Source organism: Lissotriton vulgaris, chromosome 10, assembly GCF_964263255.1.
Source record: "Lissotriton vulgaris chromosome 10, aLisVul1.2, whole genome shotgun sequence".
NCBI lineage: Eukaryota > Metazoa > Chordata > Amphibia > Caudata > Salamandridae > Lissotriton > Lissotriton vulgaris.
The window spans coordinates 186,496,378-186,522,917 of NC_141698.1; the positions used below are offsets into that span (position 1 = coordinate 186,496,378).

A 26,540-nucleotide genomic window follows, 5' to 3' on the forward strand; every position below is an offset into this window, starting at 1 on the left:
ACCCAAGCTTCCGCCCTCACCAGTTGTTACCTTTAGTAGGGCTAACAACATGGTTCAGCCTTGGACAAAGCTGCCCCGGAACTTAAGCAAAAACCTTCATGCTTCCCATCTGCTAGAGGCTTTCGTAAATGCTCCACTTGCCAAGCCTGCAAGTTTGGGATAAACATGACTCATTCTGTCAGGAAGGCATGCCCATCAACGGCAATTACAACTGGAAAACCGATCACGCTGTATATGTCCTGACGTGCACCTGTGGCCTGAATTACATTGGCAGTACCAGGCTGCAGGTGCATGTCAGGATATTGCAGCATCTAAGAGCTATTGTACACAGTGATCCAGCTTACCCCGTTGCCCGACATTTCAAGTCTGTGCACAACAAAGACTTGAATTGCCTCAAATAATATGTAGTTGGAGCTATTCCTCAGCTTAGAAGAGGGGAAGATCGCGATTTCAAATTAAGGCAGTTGGAAACGAAAATGATATTGGAATTTGACAGTCGTTGGCCCAATGGGTTAAACAATACGGAAGAAATGCATCACTTTTTATAACATATTTAATGAATCAACTAAGTGATTGACACCCTGTATTTTAACCCACATTTTACCAAAACCCACACCCTGCACTCAATAGTTAGGTTCCCTATTATTGAGTGCACTTTATTGTAAAACCATTACTGTCTGAAATGTCAACATCGAATCATCCACTTGTATATAATACCATTTCTTATCATTCTGTACATATTGTTGTAAAACTGTAAACCTTTTGTAAATATTTATTGCATATATAGATGTTTTTCTATTCTATCTTAACTGGATTTTATCATCCTTTTTTTTCTTTTTTTGGTAACGGGGCACTATTATTCCCTTTCGAATTAGTATGACTCTTACCGCCCACCCAGAAGTTCAACTAACGTGAGAAGCATGGGCACTAATTTCAGATCACAGTAAAATCAAAATAAAGCACAGACCATACCGATCCTAAAGGAATATATGGGAAGGGAGAAAAAGGCCATAGAAAATAAAAAAGGCAAAATAAAAAAAAAAACTCCAACCCCCCCACCCTGCACCCCTGCCGATGGCTATAGCCTAACCCCACTAGCAACGTGCCTGTCGCCCCATTAACCTAAACCCTAAAGGAAGGAAGAAGAAAAAGAATGGAGGAGGGCATAGTCATACGATGTTCCCGGCCCCTTGGCTCCCCCGCCAAAACACAGACACCCCCTGTCACAAAAGACGGACGTAAAGCAACTCTTTCAAAAGACAATAGGGGGCACCATGATACACCGCCCAGCCTCTATAATTAAACAGTTACAGTTCAAGCATCCATAACAATTGCTCCAAACCATCCCAATTCAATTGACTCAACCTTGACCCTTTCGAATCAGCACACGAACCCTCCCTAGCGAAACCCATGAGCACACAAACAAGTCATAGATGAGAGGGAAAGCTTTGAAAGTTAATCCATTACCCCATGTAGCTAGTAACTCCACGAGGACTTCGCGCACGGAAAATTTCCCTCTCCTAGCTGGACTGTCCCGATGTTTCTTGCCCCGGAATCGTAAAATGTCCAGAAAAGGGGGATAAGACCACAAGATGAGAGAAGAGTTTACAACACAGGTTTCCGGGGGGGAACGCCATTCGATACCTCCAAAGTCAATGGGGATGAAAGGTTCAGTGATACACTCATGGTCTCGGGGACACCATCTTCCAGGGCGCCATCCGTTGGTTTCGATATTAGCGTCCATACTCGTTCCCACACGGGGTCCTCGCACAAAGTCAAAATGGCCGCGGCTTGAGTGGCTGTTGTTTGCTGGTTCAACCGTTGGGCAGGGTCCGGTACTTCGAACAGAATCCCAGTCAGACTTGCATCCATTTTAGTCATTAACACATCCACTTGCGAGTGAAACGCCCAAAGTTCTGCCAATATTGATCTCAGCGTTAGCCCAGACGCCGTTCGATCGACTCCCCGGGTGAATCTGGCATTTACGGGGGGGACGAACAGGATAATGAGAGGGCAAGCGTGGACGGCGACCCGTCGTTATCCACAGCCGGGAGAACCCGGCGCAGAACCGCAGTCCGGGGTCCCGACCCGCCGAACCCCGACAGGAATCTATACCGGGTCCGCGGCACGGGGATCCCCACACACAATCAGCAGCAGCAGGTCACTTCTCTCTCAACGCTGGGCAAGGAAAACAATCGCCACCAAATTCGGGCGTAGACAAAGTCTCAACTACGATTGACCAGACCCTGCCAGGGTCTCTCAGCCGATGTTGTTGCACTGCAACCTGGCCATGCAGTTACTCGAGGCCCGGGCTTCACCTCTGGAACAGGCCGCGATCTTTAACTCGGTGAAAGTTCATGAAATCAACCGTTAAAAATTTGGGGATTTCACCATCGGAATGAGGAACACTTCATCCAGGCAGAGACTGGGCGTAAGATCAGGATATCGTACAGGATCTTGTGGCGGAATACGGAGGTCGGCGGTGCCGGGAACCTAAGCAGCCATCTTGTTTGCCATCGTAGCTCCTCCCGACTCTTACTGTTTCGATCTTTTGATTATATATATATGATGATTTGTTACACATGTTTATGTATGGTGTGTGATATATTTATTATATAACCATTTGATGAAATTTTCTTTTACACACACACGGTTTTATCACTGTTTTTACTGCTTTTAAGGTTACTATGATGGATTTTTAATGTATGGATTTCAGGGACCTGAGTATCCTATATTACTTAATCAATTAGTTTTTAACCTTTTGCAGTTTGCTCATTTTTCTTGCTTCCTTTTGCACTATCTTTACACAGTCACTTATGCACTTTTCCTAAATTGCTGCTTCTGCATGGCTTTTGCACTAACCATACCATGAAAAATTAGGCTTGTTCTATTGGGAAACCATGGACAATGTACCAAATCTGTATTCATACAGTTATTTTCTTGCATTCCATATGTAATCCCAGCTTAATGTTAATAGAACATCGGGATTCATCCCGTTATTTTGTACTATCTGATGTCATTCTTATATGTAATTTTGTTTAAAATTATAAGCAATAATAAGACCACATTTAAATATGCCTAGATATTTCTTCTATGTCTATGAACTTTAAAAAGCATATGTATAAAAGCAGTAGTTGTCATAAAATCGCCAGCTTGACAAAGAGCAAGTAAGCCCGAAACACGTTGCTGTTTTCGTGAATAAAGTAACATTCCTGCTGTACCTGGCTGGTCCGTCTCCTTCCTTTGGCGTCACGCCGCACTGTGCTGTGCCAAGCTGTGTGGAGCCGATTTTGCGATAGATATATATATATATATATATATATATATATCCAGGATTCCAAGGAAAGACCACGCCCGGTCAAACACAGGCACAGACTCTGTAAACGATGCAAACAGGAAAGTTTATTTCATATACATGTCAAGATGACGCGTTTCGACCGCAAGCCTGCGGTCTTGATCATATAATGCGCTGTACTGAAGCACACAATATATATAGGGTAACAGAGTAGTGACTCTACTCTTTCCATACTTGAGTGACATGTAGTGTAATCCTTACGAAATGCTGTAAATTTTCAGTGTCATGGGCCGATGAATGAGCACATACCGTGAGGCAACATACAGACTGACATAAACGATAGACTTAAACATTGAGGCTGATAACCTCAAATGTAAAATGTAAAATGAAAAACAATGTGGCTAAAATACAAGGAATTCATAGAGGAACAAAATCAGTCGTTCAGCTGAAACAACTGGGCCTATGCAATCCCAATAACATAAGACACAAAGAAACACTTCTCCCAAGTGTAAGGAGACCAAAGATGCGTGCGGTCGAAGCCAGAAATGAAACGCTGGGATTGCGCCGATGTGGGCAAGACCAAAGCTGTTAAAGATGTGTTGCATCTAAGGAGCTAAACAAAAGGGGATGATGGACGGAGCGTTTGAGCAAATCAAACACTCACCCCCAGTCAACTGATCTGGGTTTAATCCATCACCATTCTTTAGCTCACTCAGCCACCCCATTTCAGACATGTCCATATGCAAATCAGTCTGACCCTGTGCCTCATGAGAACAGTCCAGCCCGAACTGCCAGCCATGTCTTCCCTGGTCCGGAAACAAGCATCCTGGGACCGGTTTCGGATTCAAAATCCTCATCAGCCAGGCTATCTTGAATCCAGTGGCCAAGTGAGCAAGGGATTCACGTCTGAGCATACCCTGCCAACTTAGGGCGAACAAAGCGAAACAAAAGGGAATGATGGACGGAGCGTTTGATGCTTGATTCCGGTCCAGGAAAGACATGGCTCGGCAGTTCGGGCTGGACTGTTCCCATGAGGCACAGGGTCAAGGCTGATTTGCATATGGCCATGTCTGAACTGGGGTGGTGTGGAGTGCAAAAAAACGATGGATTTAGGCCCAGAACTCTGTACTGGGGTGAATGTATGACATTGTTCTGCATTCTGTCCATCAACTGTTGTTTTTGCATTTGTCACCCCGAGTGGGATGGGTATGCTCAGACGTGAGTCCCATGCTCTCCACACCACTGGAGTCAAGCTATCCTGGTTGAAGACAGCTGATAGCCAGAAACCGGTCCAAGGATGCTTGATTGTGGTCCAGGAAAGACATGGCTTGGCAGTTCGGGCTGGACTGTTCCCATGAGGCACAGGGTCAAGGCTGATTTGCATATGGCCTTGTCTGAACTGGGGTGGTGTGGAGTGCAAAAAAACGATGGATTTAGGCCCAGATCTCTGTACTGGGGTGAATGTATGACATTGTTCTGCATTCTGTCCATCAACTGTTGTTTTTGCATCTAGGGAGCTGCCAGAAAACATGAATTCACAAGGAGAAAGGAATCAGGCAAAAGTGGCACCAGATACTGTGGGTTCGAAGTGCACGGGGAATCTGAATAGATGGGTCTAAAGCAACATACTGAGGTGAGTCATCACATGAAACCTCAACATACTACCTGCTTAGTGCTGGAAGTCAAAGGACTGATGCAAACATACTAACTGCTTAGTGTTAGACGTCAAAGACAAGGTGTATTGCTAAGTGAGAGTCACTGACTATATACAAAGTTTAAAAAAAAGATAAAGGAAAAAGGGGGGCTCAGGAAGACTGGGAATGTGATGATGTGCTGGAAACAAGTGTATGGAATGAGCTTAATACTGATGAATTCAAATGTGTGGGTCAAAATCTAGTGTATGTACTGTACATGAAAGTGCTTTAAAAAGACAACCAAACAGAAGTGCAATAGACGCAGAGAATTAATAAAGATGCAGGAAATAAAGACGCAAGTGCGGGAGAAAACAAGTTCAGATTGAAGCTGCAAAGTACATGTAAACGCGCATAAATTGCCCACAAATTAGTGGTGCATCCCGGCTTGTTCTTCAAGAGAAAATTAACATACATAAGAGGACTGACTGTGTATCTTAGGTCCAAACTAGGTACATAGTGACAGTACTAATGAACAGAAAATAGGCACAAAAATATACGTTTTATGACCAAGTGAGCGAGGCGTATGGGCTAAGTGCTGAAATATGTGCCTCCTGAGGATGGTAAACATGCAACGGATCTAAAGGAAGTTATGCAGGTCCTCACTCATATTGAGTCTTGCAGGTGCCTTGGAATTCAATTCTAGAATGTATTTCAAATCAAGCTGTCGGAGCATTCTCTCTCAGTTCCCACCCCGCCTAAGTGGTGGTACGCGGTCTATTACAAAATATCTGAGGTGGTCCAGATTGTTGTTGTGGACTTCCTTAAAATGTCTTGCGACAGGGTACGTAGGGTTGCTGTTCACTATTGCCCTCAGATGATGTAGGATGCGGAGATGTACCTGCAACTTGGTGCTGCCCACATACCTAAGACCACATTTGCATTCCAAAACATAGACTGCGTATTCGGTCCTGCAGGTCAATCTGTGTTTGAGGACCATAGGTTCACTCCTGAACCTAGCTAAGACCTGGCTGGTATTGGTCCCAAATATGTATGCGCTGAAGCTACTGCACTTGAAAAACTCTTTATATATACATACATATGCATTTATATATATATATATATATAAATATATATACAGAGAAGAGAGACCACGCTTCGTTTTTTAAAAATAATTTTGTCCGGATTCACGCACTCAGAGCGAATTCGGCCGAAATAATTAAAAATAAAATGCTTTTTCGGGGCCTGGTGTTCCCTGTGAGACTCCTGACCAAGCCTAGGCGGTCAGAGTGTTTCTATCCAGCCCCCTTTTCTTGTTTAAAAAAAAATGTTTAACTGGTTTCTTGTGACTCGGTTACCGAGTCACAAGATGGCTGCCAACACTTCCTGGTTTGGAGTGTTGGCAGCCAATAAGAATGAAGCTCGTGTTCGGGAGGGTTTGCGAATCCTCCTCGGTGCTCAGATATCGATATTTTTATTTTTTTAATTTCTCAGCAACTACTGAATGGATTTACACCATTTAACAAAAAGCACGCTTTCTGGTCCAAGAACTACCTTTTTGCCAAATTTGGTGAAATTCTGTTCAGCAGTTCAGGCTGTAGCCTTGTCTAAAGTTCACATGGAAATTAACATGGGGAAAACGTGTTTTGGGACCCCCCTTTTTTCTCTGCCCCCGCTTGTCGAATCACCCCGAAACCTTCAGGACAGAAGCTGACCTGAGCACCCCATTAGTTTTGAAAATTTCGCGAAGATTCGTTAACTGGTGCCAAAGATATTGGCAACATTACAACCGGCCGGGAGGAGCGCATTTTATGATTTTGTTGCCAGAAGCCCTGAAGAAGTCATGGGGTACTTCCCCTGATGAAACATGTTTTGGCTGGGCGGCAACTGTGCGGATTAAAGACGAACAATACAATTTTTATTGCACTGTTTTAAGTTCTTTGCATAATTTGTTGTACTCTCGATTGTATGAAAGTTACCAACCATGTTGCAATAAGCACTGTAAATCTAGCGTGTGCAATGGCCTGCAAAATCTATAAATCATGATCTTCGTTCCTGCTATTCGAGTCAGCTGTGTTTCTTACAAGCAGCTGGGACCGTTAGATATGGGAAGGCTACCTTTGGGGAGCACTGATGGGACATTACACACTGGGTTGTTTTAGTAAATAGCAGTTTGTCTTTGTTATGCATCAATGCAAACAATTATGCCATATGTAAAGCCATAAATATGGTCAGCTTGGGCCTTCCAGGTCATACCATGGCAAAACATACAACAACAAAAAAGCCAGGTCTTAAGTTTCTATCTGAAGTCTGCCAGGGAGGGTGCTGTTCGGATGTTGGTCGACAGGTCGTTCCCGGTCTTGGCTGTGATGTAGGAGATGGAGCAGCCCCTGCTGCAGCTGCGACGGATGCGGGGGGTGCGCATGGGCAAGTAATGAGGACAGAGGTGTCTAGTCGGTAGATGGAAGGTCAGTCACTGGTTGATGTAGACTGGTACTTGATCATGTAGAGTCTTGTAGGCGTGAGTAAGGATCTTGAACTGGCATCTCTTCTGGGTGGGAGGCCAGTTGAGGTTTGTGTGGTGGTGGTGATGTTGGACCATTTAGGGAGGCCCAGGATGAGTCTGGCTGCGGCATTCTGTATTGTCTGGAGTCTTCTGAGGAGATGGTTGGAGATGGCACGTAGAGAGCATTGCTGTAATTGAGGCGGCTAGTGACAAGGACCTGAATGACGGTCTTTTTGTGTTGACTGGGATCCACCTAAAGATTCTGCGGAGCATGCAGAGGGTGTAGAAGCAGAATGAGGCAACTGTGTTGACTTGTTGTTTTATGGTCAGTTTGCTGTTGAGGATGATGCCTAGGTTGCATGCATGATCTGTTGGTGTGGTTGTTGGTCACCAGCTGTGGTCCCAAATGGAGGTTTTTCTTCCCGAAGATCAGTACTTCCGTCTTGTCATAGTTGAGTTTGAGGCAGTTGTCTCTCATCCAGTGAGCTACGTTGGTCATGGCATCACAGAATGGGTTTTGGTGTCGGAGGGGTTGTCGGTGAGCGAGTGGAGTAGTTGAATGTCATCTGCGTAGATTATGTTGACGCTGTGGGATCTGACGACGTCTGTGATGGGGGTCATGTAGGTGCTGAGCAAGGTGGGGCCGATGGATGACCATGGGGGTATGCAGCATCTGATGTCCTTAGGTGCGGAGGTGAAGGGAGGCAGCCGGTGTTACGTAGAGTATAGTGGTGTACAGTGCAGTGGTACGCAGTGGGATAGCATACAGTGGAGTGTGCTAAAGTGGATTGATGTTGTGTAAATATTTTAGAATGTTTTCGCATACAGCATAGTAATGTAGAGTGTAGTGCTATACACTGGAGTGTTGTACTGTTTAGGGACCTATATTTGAATATTGCTTACTGAAATAGCATGCAGTGGAGTGGTGTACATGAAATAGCGTACACTGGAGCATGTTATTTTGGAGTGCTATTGAGTGGAGTGGGGTAAAGTTGAGTTGTGTACAGCTGGCTTACGTAAAGGGGAGTGTGGTACCGTGTATTGTTGCAAAGTAAAATTGCGTAAAATGGAGTGACTTACATTGGAGCGCCGAACAGTGCAGTGGTGCCAAGTGGTGTACTGTAGACTACAGTGGGGTTCAGTGTAATACAGTACAGTGCAGTAGCATATAGTGGAGTAGCATGAACTATAGTGCAATAGTGTGGAGTACCGTTGAATTTAGTAGTTTTAATGTAATAAAGTTCAGTTAGTGGCGTTAACAGTTTAGACATACAGTGGAGTGCTATATAGGGGAGTAGCATACAGTACAGTGGTGTCCAAATCAATTGAGTTAATTATAGAAGCATAGAGTGTAGTCACGTACAGGGTGCAGAATGGTTTCTTGAAAAACGATAAGGCATGCAGTTGAGTGTAGTACAGTGCAGTGGCGTATAGAGCATTTCTATGCAATGCAGTGGCGCAGAGTGTAGTAGCGGAGACTGCAAAAAAACACACATTCTAGTAGTGTACCATCAAGTGGGCCATAGTAGAATAGAATGTAGTGGAATAGCGTAAATTGGAATAGGGTACAGTGGTATAGTGTCGAGTTGTGTGCAGTATAGTTTAAGGGCGTCCACTAAATTGTCGTACATGAAAGTATAATAGAATACAGTGGGGAACATTATAATAGCATAAAGTACAGTGTTATACATTGCAATGGTGTACAGTCCTGTTAGGTAGAGTAGAGTGTAATAAAGTACAGTGGATTAGAGTATACTTTAGTGTTGTATACTGTAGTGTCTTAAAGTGGAGGACCATACTGTAAATACTGTACATTGGTGCAGCGTAAAGTGGAGTGTGTAAATTAAAATAAATGCAGCATTAAAGTGTGTCCAAAGATGGATTTTTTTGGCCAAAATATATAATATAATACGTCAATGTTGGGGGGGGGGTCCCAAAAAGTGGTTAAAAAAGTGCATATTGCTTAATTAATTTAAATGTGTGTATTGCTAAATCAGTCATTCGGATATGGTTTCAACTTAGCAGTAGATATTATGGTGCGCATATGCTTTTTGTCCGGTAGTGCAGGTAAGTAGTGTAACTGTTTTAGAACTTTTAATTCATTTAAAGTTTTTGAGATCAGTTTATGCGGTATGTTTGTGAAATATGGGTGTATTTTGCTGTACTACCATGGTACATAGTTATGCCAAATCATTAGCTGATTGGCTAATTACTGCAGTTTACAAAACTTCAAGGCGGGCATGTTGTTTTTAGATACGTTTTCCAGTGTTCTCCATTCCGCTTTTAGATGTAGATGAGTAATTGGTTTAGTATTTTTGCCCTACCTATTAATACTTTACTAAAGTGGTAATAGATTTTGCAAAATAATTATACGTTTCTTTATATTTTTTTGTATAAGCAAGGAGTTGCATGGTACTACTGGGTACCCAAAAATTATTTTGTAAGGTTACTATTGTTATTTCTAATTTCTCTCTATTTTTGTAGCACTCTAAGGGGAACAGAGTGTAATTTTTAGTAGAGCCGTAATTTTGTAGTAATTAACACACTACTTTGTACCCTTTTTTCAACATATCTAAATATGTTAAAATTGGAAAATACACTTTAGCACACTAAATTTACTAAATATAGCGTCATAGTGTTTTTCTAAACTACATTTTTTAAATATATTGTTTTTTGGTACCACAGTAGAACCGCAGTACTCCGTAACTGTTTTAAAATATATATATAAACGTAGATATATGTTTCTCTCTCTATTACCACTTTAACAAAGTGGTAATAGGTATTGGAAATATACCAAACCTAATACTTATCAGTTTGAAATCAAAGAGTGAGCGTCGAGATGCTCACTCTTTGATTTCACCCTGGACCTTGTTCCTCACTTGACGTGCCTAGTTTGGAATTTATATCCGATCAAAAAACGATATACATGAACTATACCTAGGCCGGGTGAATATATACATTGTTGGATAGTGATTTGTAACCGACTGCCTACTTGTCCTCAAAATATTGCATTTATTTTTGTCACCAATTTCTGATTCTTCCTTTTTTTTTTCTTCATACACTTATATCAATCTCTATCACTTCTATCTATGCACGTTCCCTAGTTGGGGGCACATCTATTTATGAATATATTGATTATATTGTTGTGATCCTTTGGTAAGAATAAGAAAAAAAACATTTGGACGTAGCAATTAATTAAAATTGCTTGATAATATTTCAGTCAGTTGCTTTATTGTTCATTTTGTATTTATTGCTATGAGCTGGTGATTAATTCTGTGCTCTGAATTCATTTGATTAATCGACTGAGGATTGATTTATACATTGTTTAAATTGAGGTCTAGGACCCTTGTCTTTTTAACTTTTGTAAAGGCAGTCATTAGTCAATCAGCTAAAGACTTATCATTGCTATGTACCTTGGGAGTACCGCGGTACTACTACACCACAAACTTAGCTAAAAAATCAACTTTAAAACATGTGAAATACTTACCTGCAGAACCCCACAGAATCATGTGTGCATCATAATATATAATTCTTCCAAATCTTGTCAAAGACGACTGCTGGTTTTCGTGTTACCTGAAATGCAAAAGTGTGTGTAAAATGCAGTGGCTTTTACGCCCGTTTTGTGACCCACCTTTTTTCTTTGCACCCCCTTGACCAAACGCTGCAAAACTTTCACTACTCCGAGAATGAAAATGGGGGTAGTAGGTATGGAAAGTTTTGTGGGCATTCGTCAAATGGGTGCAAAGTTATAACTCACAGTTATTTTATGGCCCGAGCTGTAGTTACTTGAGATAACTATAACTGGCCAAATTCTGTGTTTTTCCTCATTTAAAATGATATGTTTTAACTGACATTGTTTTTTTTCAGTGAACATATTTAGATTAGATACAAATATAGATGTATACACACATTCATCTATGTGTTTGTATGTATACATATATATTTACTGAACCATAGTTAAAAGTTATAAATTTGGCTCAAACGCAGAAAGCCACTGAAATTCTCAAATTATGTTTAACAACGCATGCAGAATAGGCCAAAGCTCGTGACGCCAGCATGTTGTTCTCTTGATAGCTCTTTTACTTGTTCCAGTACCTTTGGCAAATTGTTCTTTTGAATATGGTGCAAGTCTGTGTGCAGCGGGGGTTGGTCAACACTCGCTTCGCAGAGCCTTCAGCTGTGCACAGCAGTGGTTGGCCGTAGGGCCTGATCCTTGGTCAGTCATGTGCCCAACTATGCTTGAGGTAAAGTGTTGGCCAATAGAGTTTTAGCTTTAGCCTGGCTTTTTTGGATTTGCAGATCCTTGTTTGGAATTGCCAATGTAGGGCGAGTGTCATGTTTGGGTACTGCAAACATCTCTCACCCATGTCACCCTTTTGGAAGATTGCAGTTCCAAATCCATTTTTGCACCTCTGCAAAACAGGATGCATTGATCAGAGAACATTTTTTCAGGACCCCCAAATTCTAAAATGCCGATGGGGTAAGCAGTACCTTTCTTTTTACAGCAGACACTGGCCAGCATTTTAGATGTCAGAGATCCACGGATTCATAAAAAGTACATCAGATCCTGTAACACATTTTATTTTACCCTTACTGCCTAGAGAAGGCTTTGGGTGTCCCCCCACGATGCCCTGGAATTCATGGTATGCCTACCCTGTCCTCTTACACAACCTTTCACTTTTTTTGTTCTGGGCACAGGGACATTTCTCTGTATACTGAAATGGCACCAGAAACTAAACTTACTCTTGCAGCTGAGATTCTGATCACTCTAATGTGCGGTACCAATTCTGGAACTGCAGATCTGAAAGGGACGATGGGAGAAAAGGCATCCTCATCCAATGAGAATTTGTTTAGAAATTCTGGATCCACGGAGCAACCACGAACCCCACATGTGCAGTAATACAACATTGTTAACCATCTCAAGCACAACCGTAAACTCTGTTTTAACACTAATATTTCAAAAACTACTGAATGAATTTACACCAAACCAACAAAATCACACTTTGTGTTTAACATTCTACTTTCGTGCCAAGTATAGAGTTAATTCAATTTGCGGTTTGGACTGTAGGCAAACGCTCAATTTCCTATGGAAGCTAAAATGATGAAATACAGCTTTTTTTCACTTGCTTACCTTTTCACCCCTGCACAGATCTGCATGAAACTGAGGTCGCTGGCCCTTGTGACTATGTCAACTGAATGCTAATTTTGGTGCAAAGCCACCCACCTGGACAAAAAGAAAAAGGTACATGCATATTAAAAAAATGCTTGTTCAGTGGAAGTGTGGCTGAATCATAACATCCACAAATGTATTTCAAAAGTGGAAAAGTTAGCATGCTAAAGTATGTTCCAAATATAAAATTGTCATCAGTGGCCTTTTGCTGAATAGGAGTATGGAAAGTCTACAAGAATCCACAGAGAAGGTGGGTCCACTCCTTTTCCTATAATACAGAACAGAAGATAAGAAGATGATAGATAATCTTAGTTGCCACCTCAGAGACCAGCAGAATCTTAGAACCAGATACGCCGGTTCTTGACTATAAATCGCTTGGTAACAAATACTCACAATTGCTGTTCTTATGTGAAGTTAAATCTCTATTTCTTTTCTGGGTTTCATAGAAATGGCTTGTCATTCTTCTTATTTGTTCCATACTCCAGAATGATATGTTAACACCAAAGCAGGAGGGCTTGAGAAATTCAGATAGGAGAAAACTCCAATTTCCAGAGTAGACTAAAACCTCTTGCATTTCAGGCAAGCGGATCAAGATAGGAAACAGGAACAGCAGACGTAGCGTGAACAAGAGGTAGCAGAAGGAAGCAGAGAGAGAGACAATTTGGAAAATCGTTGCTATGCATTGAATCACATTCTAAAACCAGTTAAGTAGGACGACGATGGGGGGAGGAATCACAGGAAGGAATCAGCGCCATGTTGACTTGTGAAGGTTTCACAGAACTACTAAGCTGAAATGGCTGTGACACACTTGGCATACGATTACTAGGAATTTCATGAATCAAACTCCCAGAATCAGGTAAAATCATCAGCAGATGTGCAGAATCACACATATCTACAATATCCCGCGATCTCTGGCTCAGAAGTTGGTGCTCTCTGGTGGTGATAGATCTTCCAGAAGCGTCAGCACTCTACTGCTGAAACCACAAAGATGTTCCCAAAATAAACATACAACCAAGCCTTCTCTGGGATCGCCCGAGGATCTGGAACTCACTGCACCAAGAAACCAGACTGAATCCCTCAACTGCTTCCTTCAAGTAAGAAGTGAAGTATTTACTCATGGGCAAATTTATGCCTTAGGTCACAGGATCTTTGCCCCCTGTGCCTCATCTGGCCCACGTCCATTACTCGCATGACGGCTGCCTGCTGTCACAGATTCTGATGATTGTTTTATTTACTGATATCTACTCTCTTTTGTATATTTGCATATTTATGAGATGCTTTGTTTCCTTTCTCGACTGGTATTTAATTTTAATAATTTTTTATTTGAAATAGGATTTTGGGTTTTATATAACATAAGAAAGGGGAGCTATCTAATGTTTATGCACTTATTAGGATATTGTTTCTAATCTCATCCCTTATGCTGCAAACTTTAAACTCCATTTATTGTTGAATTGTTTACATGTTGATGTGGTAAATTTTATGATGGCATGTGGAGTGAGCCTTGTTATGTTTTGTTATCTATAATACTATGCATGTGATCTTATGAAGATCTCCTTGGAGTTCCAAATATTGAATTGAATTATTTACTGTTTTTAAGCACATACTTTTGTATCCATTTGTATCTGGGCGCAATATCTGTTTCCTTTGCCTCTGCCTGCTGTACACTTGTAAAGTGCTCTGATACCAGCTATATAAACATTTCTAAATAAATAAAATAAAGGAATATGTAGAACCATTGAATGTTCTGTAAAAGTACATCTGTTGTTAGCCAGTCACTCAAAGACACACACGTCACTGATGAGGATCTACACTGACTCTGTTGTGCTGCGTGATTACAGCGTAGATGCCGTACCGTGACCCGGGAGCCCTCACGTGACCGCGAGAGACGCCGACTGGGAGCAGGAAGCTGGGATTGCGGCCCGGTGTAGCGGCATTGCGGCCGCCCGGCCCGCCCCCCCCCCGCGGCCCCCCTAACAGCAATAGCACCGGTGTGTGACGAGGCGGCGCTCAGTTCGTAGATGCCGGAAATCTCCTGTCGCACTCCGCTGTTTAGCCTCGCCGTTGTTCAGCCTCACAGCGCACGTCTGTAGAGGGCGGAGAAGAAAAGGAGGGGCCGGATCAAATCGAAGGACAGCGCCGCAATAAGGCGCTAAAGAGCTAAGGAGAGGAAGAGGCACCATATGTGTAGCAGAAAACGGGCTTGGGCACGGTTAAGGTTATCTACAAAAGCACAACAGAGGTAAGTGGGGAAAAGGGTGTTTCTTTGCTCTTTCCCCTTTCTACCTATTATATACCCCTTTACTGTTGCAAATAGTCTACCCCAATACTGAGGGCAGTGTCTAGGGCTGAGGGGTTTGATTCAGCCGGCACAAAGCACTGACGTATCTCTGAATCATAAAGGTCCATTTGATGGCGCCAAGGAAGAACAAAAGTGCTTTGGGACAGGCAAAAACAAAGACTTCTAAAAAAAAACCAATGGATTTAAACTCGTCAGGAGGAAGCTCGGTGGATCTTGAGTCAAAACCAAAATCTAAACGTATCCAAAAGAAAAAAGAGAAAATATCCAATGAGCAATCGAATGCGGGCATATGGGTGGCAAAGCTTCTAACCCCCTGAAAGACTTGGTGGGAAAACATTTCAAAAGGGTTTTCTCTCCAGTTAGGCCCCTCTCACCTGATCTGGAATCAGCCGAGGAAGAACTTTGGAAGGGGGGTTCCTCTGTTATTTTTGATGACCAAATGGTGGACCCTGAAAATCTAATTAACCAATCACTACAGTCCTTAACTACTCATAATGGCCCTACAATGATACCCAGGCTATCCTCGTCCCCAAAGTTGTCCTTGCTTCACGACTCTAAGGAAGTAAATAGTGAAATTCAAGGACAAGATGAGGAAGATGACCTGGATTTGAACGACTTGGCTCTGAATGGAAACTCGAAAGGACTTGATGTGCACGAAGAACACACTTTAGGTTCCAAGGGTACTAAAGACGGTAACCAGTCTTCACAGACTAACCCGGAGTCCTCTACAAATCCGGCCACCTCAATGCTGGATCTCATATTAATATTGCAAAGAACTCTCCAGGGAATCCTTGAAGTGACAATGCTAAATCATGATACACTAAAAACACAGAATTTGCACCTTTTAAAAATTCAGGGTGAATTACAGGGAAACAAGAGTCAAAAGCCGTCAATGCTTAGACCAGTTCCTGACCCAGAGTATATAACACCAATCGAGAGGGAGGTTGGGAATAAAGAACCCCCAGCTGTAACTCCAATTGTGATGGAGGTTGGAAATACTGAACCCCCGGCCTACAAATCATGAAGTGAAGTGGAAGATAGATCTTCCAGAAGCGTCAGCACTCTACTGCTGAAACCACAAAGATGTTCCCAAAATAAACGTACAACCAAGCCTTCTCTGGGATCGCCCGAGGATCTGGAACTCACTGCACCAAGAAACCAGACTGAATCCCTCAACTGCTTCCTTCAAGTAAGAAGTGAAGTATTTACTCATAGGCAAATTTATGCCTTAGGTCACAGGATCTTTGCCCCCTGTGCCTCATCTGGCCCACGTCCATTACTCGCATGACGGCTGCCTGCTGTCACAGATTCTGATGATTGTTTTATTTACTGATATCTACTCTCTTTTGTATATTTGCATATTTATGAGATGCTTTGTTTCCTTTCTCGACTGGTATTTAATTTTAATAACTTTTTATTTGAAATAGGATTTTGGGTTTTATATAACATAAGAAAGGGGAGCTATCTAATGTTTATGCACTTATTAGGATATTGTTTCTAATCTCATCCCTTATGCTGCAAACTTTAAACTCCATTTATTGTTGAATTGTTTACATGTTGATGTGGTAAATTTTATGATGGCATGTGGAGTGAGCCTTGTTATGTTTTGTTATCTATAATACTATGCATGTGATCTTATGAAGACCTCCTTGGAGTTCCAAATATTGAATTGAATTATTTACTGTTTTTATGCACATACTTTTGTATCCATTTGTATCTGGGCGCAATATCTGTTTCCTTTGCCTCTGCCTGCTGTACACTTGTAAAGTGCTCTGATACCAGCTATATAAACATTTCTAAATAAATAAAATAAAGGAATATGTAGAACCATTGAATGTTCTGTAAAAGTACATCTGTTGTTAGCCAGTCACTCAAAGACACACACGTCACTGATGAGGATCTACACTGACTCTGTTGTGCTGCGTGATTACAGCGTAGATGCCGTACCGTGACCCGGGAGCCCTCACGTGACCGCGAGAGACGCCGACTGGGAGCAGGAAGCTGGGATTGCGGCCCGGTGTAGCGGCATTGCAGCCAGGGAATCCTTGAAGTGACAATGCTAAATCATGATACACTAAAAACACAGAATTTGCACCTTTTAAAAATTCAGGGTGAATTACAGGGAAACAAGAGTCAAAAGCCGTCAATGCTTAGACCAGTTCCTGACCCAGAGTATATAACACCAATCGAGAGGGAGGTTGGGAATAAAGAACCCCCAGCTGTAACTCCAATTGTGATGGAGGTTGGAAATACTGAACCTCCGGCCTACAAATCATGAAGTGTACATCTCAAAATGGCCTATGCTGATAAAAAGGAGGGGTGTATATAAGAGTCATACTTCATTAAGACAGGGGAGACCTGTTAGTAGAGTCATACAAAGAAAGAGCAAAGGTAGAGTAGTTAGAAAAAGGTCAGAGGTGGAGGAATCATTAGATCTAATGGAACAAGAGTCAAAACGTACGCCTCCAAAAAGTAAGAGAGTGAGAGTAAGCAATACAAGAATGGGAAGCACAGAGAAGCCAGCAATGAATCGAGTAATAAATGATAATGGCAGTAAGAAACAAAATAATACGGGGATGCAATTTATTGAGATAGCCTATGAGGTTAAAACTAAAATACAACAACCACATAGGGGGTCAAAAACAAATGGTATGGAGTCTAAAGGAAATCAATGGCTGTACTTTGAGCAAGTAAAAATGGGAAGGGGAGGGAAAAAAACGAAGAAGCGCTCGTACTTAAATAGAGAACTTCTTAATTATTTCGCCCATTGCCCTAACTTGAAAGGAATCTGCACAAAAGATCTCCGACAGGTGGGCTTTCAAACAAACTTTGATGGAAAAGAGCTTACTAAGGTACAAGTTTATTCTGAGCTGGTAAAAATTGCCATTGAACGAGCTGGTAGTGAGATATTAAAAGCTGGGATTCGGTTAGTACCTAATGAAGAAGTAGGGGCTGAAGAAAGTGTCCAGCAAGGAAAAGAGTTCTTAAAGTATCATGCAGGACTTGGTAAAAGGCAAGTAAGATTTATAGAAAGAGGCTTAGGGCAAGCCCGGGAAACTTTAATATTATAATAAATAATTCTGTTCCGGAAGACTCTTGGAAGAATTGGAGTCTTAATATTAGCCTCCCAGGTCCTTCACAGCGGTACTTAGAGGAAGCGAATAGGTTTGGGCCCCTCAGTGATGTGGAATTGGTAAAGGGGCAGCCACATGGCTTAAAAATGGTCTCCTGGAATATAAATGGGCTAGGAAACCAAATAAAACTTGAACGGCTAAAAGATCTGGCGAAAAATAATGCGATCATCTGTATCCAGGAGACCTGGCTATGTGGCGAGCCCCCTGTAGTGGATGGGTTCTGTCAAGCTTATCGACCGGCAGTAAAAATTAGATCAGGACGCCCGGCAGGGGGTTTATTGACTTTACTATCTACAAATTTGGTGAAAAACTTCTCCCGGCTCACTGTAACATGTAAATGGCTGCTCTGCTGTAGAATAACTTTAATTACAGTCGGTAATAAGAAAGAAAATGTGCTGATTTTAAATGTATATATGCAATGGGGGGCCAAGGAGGAGTATGGAGTTGAAATGGGTCATTTTAAAAATGATTTAGATTTATTGTGTGAAAAGTACGTTTCAGATTTGATTTTGTCCATAAACTTAATCCTAAGCGGCAGGATCTCATGTATCAGGATTTTTTAGAATCTTATGATATAATTCAAGCAAAGTTTCCCGAAAGTCTGTGTGCAACGAATGATGTAAGCTTGGGGAATTACCTAGCGAATAAATGTTTCTTCTGTTTGAACGGTAGGTTCCTACAAGATCGCCCGGCAAAAAAAACCTTTAAACAAGGTACACAAAATTGTGCCATAGATTATGTCTTTATTCCAGCATGGAACTTTGATATAATAAAGGGCTTTATGGTTAACCATATAGAATAAAGTGACCACAATATTCTAGAAGTGCAACTGGTATATTCCCATCAAATCGTTGCTGAAAAATTAATTATACCACAGATGGACTATCCCAGGCGCATCACAACACGGTTAACCGAAGAAAATATAGAGAAATTAACCAGGCTCCAACATAAAATCGTTCTAGGATGCACAGTTGGTCTAGATCTGGCCTGGTACATTGAAAAGTTAAAGCAAGTGGTACAAAGTATCACGGTCGAACTTAGAACAGCCGTAAAGATTACCAAGAGTACACAAACCACTCAAGTTAGGAAGGGAAACTGGTATAATATAGCCTGTTTAAATAAGAAAAGAGAACTAAGGCGAGAACAGCGCAGTCTGCGTAAAAAATTTGATAAATCTAGAGCTGAATATCTTGTAAAATTAAAGAAAGAGTATACTATGCTTTTTGATAGCACAAGAAGAGCCCATAAGGATAATTGCTGGGGGAAATTGCTGGAGGCAATAGAATCCAAGAATATACGATTATTCTGGAATCTAGTCCGCTCAGCAACAGAAGCCTCACCTGCGTTAATGATTTGCGTGATAGAAGAGGGTGCCTGAGAGGATTATTTGAAAGAGCTATACCCGCCGGTGAGAGAATCTGAAGAGGAAGTACAAAGGGACTGGAGAGGCCTGGTAGATGACCTAAAACCAGACTTCTCAGAAAGAAATGTACTTAATATAATCAAAACTTTAAATTTAACAAGAGCCTCCGGCCCAGATAACCTGCCTGCCCTGATAATCAAGTTACGGACATCTTGGTGGGCCAAATTCTTCTCCCAAATGTTTTTAGTAATCTTAGAATCAGGGATAGTTCCAGGTAGTTGGAAGGGTGCGATAATTCGACCGATCCATAAAAAAGGGGACGTCAACGCACCAAGGAACTATATATTAATCAACCTACTCGATATAGGAGAAAAAATATTTTCTAAAATAATATTAGGTAGGCTAAAGACTTGGGCAGAAGAGAGAGCAATTATTCCAGTGGAACAGGGCGGCTTCAAAGAAGGCCATTCTACAATAGACCACTGCTTTGCCCTATGGGCTTTGGCCCGGAAGTCAATAGAACAAAATGGGAAGTTGCATTGCTGTTTTGTTGACTTTCGGGCCGCGTTTGACTCCGTGGACCGGAACAAACTCTGGGAGGATTTGACAGGATATGGAATTCCGGATGGCTTATTGATGATCTTGAAAGATCTCCATAGAGGCAACTGGGGCCAGGTAATTAGAGATTCGCATGGGTCACTAACCCACAAGATATTGATAGGGAATGGCCTTAGACAGGGGTGCGTCCTGGCACCCCTGTTATTTTCAATCTTTCTGGCAGATCTCCCTGCAACACTTAAAGTACAAAGAAGTGCAAGCCCTAGAATGAGCGGGAACAAAGTGCCTTGCCTATTATACGCAGATGACTTAGTGATCCTAGATCAAACAGAAATAGGACTTCAAAGGAAACTAAATGCTTTTAAAGGTTATTGCGATAGGAAAATTTTGACTGTAAATATGGAAAAAACCAAGGTTTTCTATTTTGGAATGAGCAAGAAGAACTTTAATTGGTTTTTGGGTAATAACAAATTAGAGGCAGTCAAGGAATATAGATATCTAGGCCTCTGGTTTGATAGTGCGCTAAATTGGCGCACCCATTTGGAGGCGCAAAAAGCTTTTTCATCCACATGCGGGTTGAAAAGGTTTAATAAAGAATATGGCGACATGACTCATAAACCAATGATAAAGGCATTTGGTGCAATGATCCCCCCCCCCCCAAGTATTGTATGGCGCAAAGGTGTTATACCTGAGCGGTAAACATGAGTGGGACCAGGAAGAGGGAAAAATATTAAAAATAATATTGTCCTTACCAAACTGTACTATGGTTCAAGCAATAAGAATGGAGCTAGGGCTAACTTCAAGGACCGTACAATCTCAAATGGCCCTGGTAAGATTCTGGAAGCGCCAAGACCCAGGAGTGACACTAAAGGTCTCACAGTGGTGTAGGGATGAGATCCAAATAAGTAACCTTGCCTGGGCAAAGGATGTGAGCAAAACCCTCCAGAAAGTAACTGGGCGTCTTAATGTGAAATTCGCTCAGGACGCCTTGATAGCCGAGTTTACAAAGAAAACCCTTAGGGAACAAGGCCAGTCGCTCTCCAGGGCGCAGGACCTAGATTATATGTCAGAGAAAAAATCGGTCCAGTGGTTAAAAAAGTCATGGGTTAATGATGGCTGGTTTCCGTATTTGGACATTCTGCCCAACCGAGTGCTGAGATATGAAATCTTAGGACTCGGGTTGGGGTTAACCCATGGAAGATAGATGGAAAATTAAAATCTGCACTGATCGGCCCAGAAGGTAACTGTAACTGTGGGCGTGGACTAAGACATGATATGCCGCATATTTTACTTGATTGCTTATTTGTACACGATATAAGGCAATTGTTTTTACGTCCGATATTTCTATCACATAAGATAACTTCACGTGCCCAGGCGATCTGTTTACTTACCGATATGCCAACGTTAGAAATTGCAATTGGATTGGGTACATTTTTGAAGGGTTTAAAAGAACATGGAAGGGTGATTTCGAAAGAGGGGCACTGATTTTAAGTTGTTTTAAAGTTTTATAAAATGAAAAATTTTCTTCTTATCCTTTTAGTGATTTTGAGATTTCTGTAAAAATAGGGCATATTGTATGTTGTGTTTCTGAGGGTGTCAACCTCTTTTAATTTTATTTTAACAAGTACTGAATTTTACCTATTTAAGATGTAGTAGAATTTTGTCCGTCTGTACTTTTTGATCCTAATTCCGTATGTTCTGTACTGTTTAAAAGACCAAGGTCTAAATAAACAAGTTTCTCTCTCTCTCTCTCTCTCTCACTCAAAGACATGTAGACTGTGTCCAGCACCAGCAGGTTAGGGGAAGAATGCCTTGCACGAATAGGATTCTATGTCAGGACTGGAGGCGAGGATTATGCCTTCTTTCTCCACTTTATTCTCACAGCAGCGTAGAACAACAAACTACATTTCCCATGGAACAATGGGAAAAAGTAGTAGAGAAAACAACATAGTAATAACCAATCAGGAAGGAGCACAAGGTCCAATCAGGGGCGAAGCAGCCCAACATAGTCCTCTGTCAGTGTCCCCTTGTCCTCTTTCTTCGCTGCTCCGCAGCTAGAGATAAGTGCTCCTCAGTTTTCTCTGTTTAGTACTGTTTTCTTGCTTAGTCCATGCTTGTACGCTGTTGGAATAGCTACATATTTGCATACGCTATCGTTATTGTTTATTGTACTGCCTTTTAGACGTGTGTGTTGGGCTCTACCCATAGTGTGTTTTTGAGCTTCTATCAGTTCTAAAATGCTGTGCGTGTATAGCGGTATGTTCTTTGTGTTATTTTGAACGCTTCCAGTGCTTCCCTTCGCGATGCCGCGGGTGCAGTTTTCTGTGCCTACGCGGCATCTGCTGGCTAGATCTGTGGTCCTCCCACCGGCAGGTGGCGCGGTAGGCCGGCTTCAGCGTGACGCAGTTTTTCTCTCAGAACTTCAAACACCGTGCAAGCATGCCTTCAATAACGGAGCTATGGCCCGAGGTGAACGCCCGGTGGGTCCGTATATGGCGGCTGTGTCAGTTGCACTGTGCCGATTTTTTGTATATCCTTACGCTCGTTTACCATAGCGTTAGTGAGGAGGGAAACAAAGTCTGTATTTGTGATATTCACGTTGACACCTCGCGAAAGAGGTCCTGTATAGGCCTTAGGGCCTTTAGAGGGGACATATCCCGGGCCAGCATTAACCCCATTGGGTGCAGTTTTTCCTTCTGATTTGTCTTGTGCCTTCGCCAGCATTTGTACCCGGGGCTAGAACCCCATTTAACCTGCGGTTTTACCGCCCAAAGTGTGGACTGCCACCCAGCCTTATAACTAAGAACACCCCTTCCTGGGCCCTGTAAGTTCCACCCCCTGTGCTCACACCATGGAGTACTACGATGAATTCCCAGAAGAGGAAGACCCTCTGGTGAACATGCCTTGGGGTGACACCTTCTATGAGGCTGTGGACACTTCTATTTACCAAGCGTTGGATCAAGCTATCACACCCTTGGTAGACAGGCTCTCTTGACAAATTAATCAGGCATTTTCACGTCTGGAGCAGCGAATTGCTGCTGGCCCTACCACCTCAGGCTCTTCAGTTCCTGCCCCCACTGGTTCCTCACCGGCCAAATGCCCCCGGGAACCTGGCATAGATTCGGATGTTTTCAAGCATCTGCGACAGGCGTTTGTTAGTAGCCAAAAGGAACCAAAGGTAGGGACACCTCCTCCCCCCACCCCGGCTCCACAGTCTACTGACACGGACCCGGCTGGTGACCCCGATTCTCCCGGTCCTTTGAGGCCTTGGCTCCCTTCACGTCCTCCAGCTCCCTCACAGATAACGTCCAACATGTTGGATCCCAATAACATCGCCCACCCCAGCTCATCGAGTGGGTACCAGCAGAGAAGGTCGCTGCATACGTGGCAGAACACATTCGCCGCCCGTTAGAAAAGGAGGCACGCAACTGCCTCTGGGCAGAGTGCCCTCGCCCTTCTTTGGAAGGGAAGGTGGCCCTGACCCCAGAGATCGACCCCCGCATGTCCACATTTCTTCAAACATGTATTTGTGACCCTAAGAAAGGGATTGATAGATCCTAGAGGGCTTGCCAGGACAAGCTCCTAGATGCCCTCGGTCAAGCCACAAAGATACTTGATATGGCCAAGGAGGCCAAAGAGTCAGGTTCCATTATTTCCCCAGAGGCCCTTTCGAGCTGGGCGCAAAGGGTGGTGATTTGTTTGGGCAATTTGAACTGTGTCCTCTCTACCGAATGCCGCCGGTCTCTTCTCATAAAGCTAGACCCGAGACTGGCACAATCGCCGAAAGTGGCTTGTTCGGTATGCCTTTTGTAAAAGAGCTCGGAAAATTCGTAAATACATTCACATCACTGGACAGGGCTCAGTCCACAATAAAAAAGGTTTTTACCTGTGTTTTTCACGGGACTGGCTGAGGCAAGGGCCGCTCGGCCGGTCGCCAGCACCCCAGGATAATCAAAGAGGCTCCGGTCAATACCAGGACCAGTGCCGTTTCTGGAATTTTTATCCCACCATAGGACGACGTGGGAAAGGAAAAGGATTCCGGGGAGGATCCTCTGCGTCTAATTCTGGTGAGTGTTCACCCTTCTTCCCCCTAAACATAGGGGGGCGGCTGGCAAGTTGTTACCAGGCTTGGTTGTCTCTAACGGACAATGCTTCGGTTCTCCAGACAGTTCAGGTGTTTCACACGAACTAGACCTCGTCCCATCCAATTCTCCGAACAAGATGCGGCCTTAGTGGACGAAGAAGTAGCTTCTCTCCTCCGCAAAGGCGCCATCTCACTTACCTCCCTGCACCGCAGGGGCTTTTTAAGCAATCTCTTCTTGGTAGACAAAACAGACAGGGGCAAAAGGCCTGTTATATATTTGAGGGATTTAAATGAATGGCTAGTCTATCGCCATTTCAAAATGGAAGGAATTAATCTCCTTCTGGATATTCTTTGCCCTCGGGACTGGATGGCCCGGCTGGACCTGAAGGACGCCTATTTAGTTATTCCAATTTCTTCCGCCTCACAGGCGTTTTCGCCAGTTTGCTTGGCGTCACCTCATGTACGAGTTCACAGCTCTCCCGTTCGGCCTTTCATCGGCCCCCTGGTGTTTCACCAAGGTCCTCAGACTAGCTGTGGAATTTCTGAGAGCTTGAGGGATCAGAATGATCGTGTATGTAGACGATCTCCTCTTGATGGCTTCTTGTTCCCTTCAGCTGACCTCTCAGATTCAGATGACCGTCTCCCTCCTCCAGAATCTGGGGTTTGTGATAAACTAGAGTAAATCTATGTTACGTCCTGCCCAATCTCTTACCTTCTTGGGGTTCGTGATCGACTCCACAACCTCTACACTCAGTCTTCCCTCCAGGAAGATAGCCAAGATTCGGCACGAGCTCCGTCGTGTCCTGTCCAAACAACAGGTCTCTCTTCGCCAGTTGGCCCGGGTCGTGGGGCTTCTGTCAGCTTCAATTCAAGCCATCTTTCCCGGCCCCCTCCATTACAGGGCACTTCAGCGCCTCAAGGCGTTCTTCCTCCGCAAAGGGTTCCCATACTCTCACAAGGTTTCCTTGTCTGTGGAGGAAAGAGCCGAGATCCAATGGTGGCTGGATCAAATGGAGGCCTGGAATGGCCGGGCAATCTTCAGCTCAGTTCCCGATTTGGTAATCGAATCAGACGCCAGCAGACAGGACTGGGGCGCCAGATGCGTCGATTTATCTACAGGCGGCTTGTGGTCACCCGAAGAACAGAAATTACATATCAACTGTCTGGGGCTTCTGGCGGGCTCCTTTGCGGTGCGCTGTTGGACGAGAGACTCAGTACAGTCCTGAGTTCTTCTGAAAATGGACAATGTCTCCGTAGTCCACTACGTGAATCACCTAGGAGGGACGAAATCGAAGGCGCTTTCAGATCTATTGGTGAGTTTTTGGCAGTATTGCCTGGGCAGTCGAATTTCTTTTACAGCAGAGTATCTACCAGGTCAACACAACCTGGAGGCGGACTTCCAGTCGCGCCACTTCCGAGACTCCAGCCTTTGGAAATTGGATCACTCAGTGTTCCAGATGCTGGACGCCATCTGTGGTCCTTTTTCAGTGGAACTGTTTGCGTCAAGGCTGGATCACCAAATCCTGCGCTTCTTCAGCTGGAGGGCGGATCCTATGGCGGTGGCTACGGATGCCTTCCTTCAAGACTGGAGTCAGAAACAGGGGTACGCGTTCCTTCCCTTCACGATGATACACAAACCTCAGCGCAAGTCCGTCAGCAGTTGGCGGTTCTGGTACTGATTACCCCTCTCTGGAGGTCACAAGTCTGGTTTCCAGTTCATCTGGAACTTTCTTGGGATTTTCCAATCCTACTCCCCCGCTTTCCGGCTCTTCTCACGAACCAAGATGGGATTCCTCAACCACTGATAGTGACGGAGTCATAATCTCTCATGGCAGGGCGGATTTCAGGGGCAGATGGGAGGCCCCAGGACTTTCGCAAGAGGCTGAGAGCCTCATCTCTAAGGCTTGGGCGGAGGATACGGTCAAGAGGTACAAGTCCGCATGGGGTAAATGGACCAGTTGGTGTTTGCAACGGTGTTTCGATCCCTTGGTCGCCGACGTCGCTCACGTTGTGAACTTCCTGGCACACCTCGTGTTGGAGGGTTTGGCTTATCGCTCCATTAATACCTTTAGGTCTGCCATCTCTTCTGGCCATGTGCTGGTTCAGGGAGCCCCGATTGGTGAACATCCTTTGGCCTGCAGACTCTTGAGGGCTATTCGACTTTCCTTACCTCCGGAACCGCACTATTCCGCTCTTTAGGATGTTAACCAAGTTCTCAATCTTTTTCTGTCTTGGCAGCCTAACCGGTTTCTTTCCAGGAAAGAACTCTCAGCAAAACTGGCCATGCTCCTCTGCCTTGTGTCTTGTCGTCGGGTTTCGGATTTCCTGGCCCTGGACATTTCTGCAAGGATGTTCATCCCCGAAGGAGTGGCGATCACATTGACGCGTCGTACTAAATGCCATACCAGGGTGACCTCTTATCCGGAGTTCCCGGATTCCCCGAAACTGTGTGTGGTTAAATGCCTCAAAGCCTACGAGGAAATGACGGAGTAGTTCCGTC

At 43.6% G+C, this 26,540-nt stretch overlaps 1 protein-coding gene across 2 annotated transcripts in view; it reads right to left on the reverse strand.

The window, feature by feature from the left end:
• The window catches only part of NT5M (5',3'-nucleotidase, mitochondrial), a 292,344-nt gene extending 279,688 nt beyond the window's left edge, over window positions 1–12,656 (reverse strand). Inside the window, exon 1 of one of the 2 annotated variants that reach the window (XM_086940853.1) lies at window positions 12,564–12,656. In XM_086940853.1, coding sequence (XP_086796979.1) covers window positions 12,564–12,589 — 26 coding nt within the window. In that variant the 5' untranslated portion in view covers window positions 12,590–12,656. Of the gene's footprint in view, window positions 1–3,221; window positions 3,241–12,563 lie in introns of those variants that run through there. The other variant, XM_086940855.1, reaches the window with a different exon arrangement.
• Between the last annotated feature and the right edge of the window lie 13,884 nt (window positions 12,657–26,540).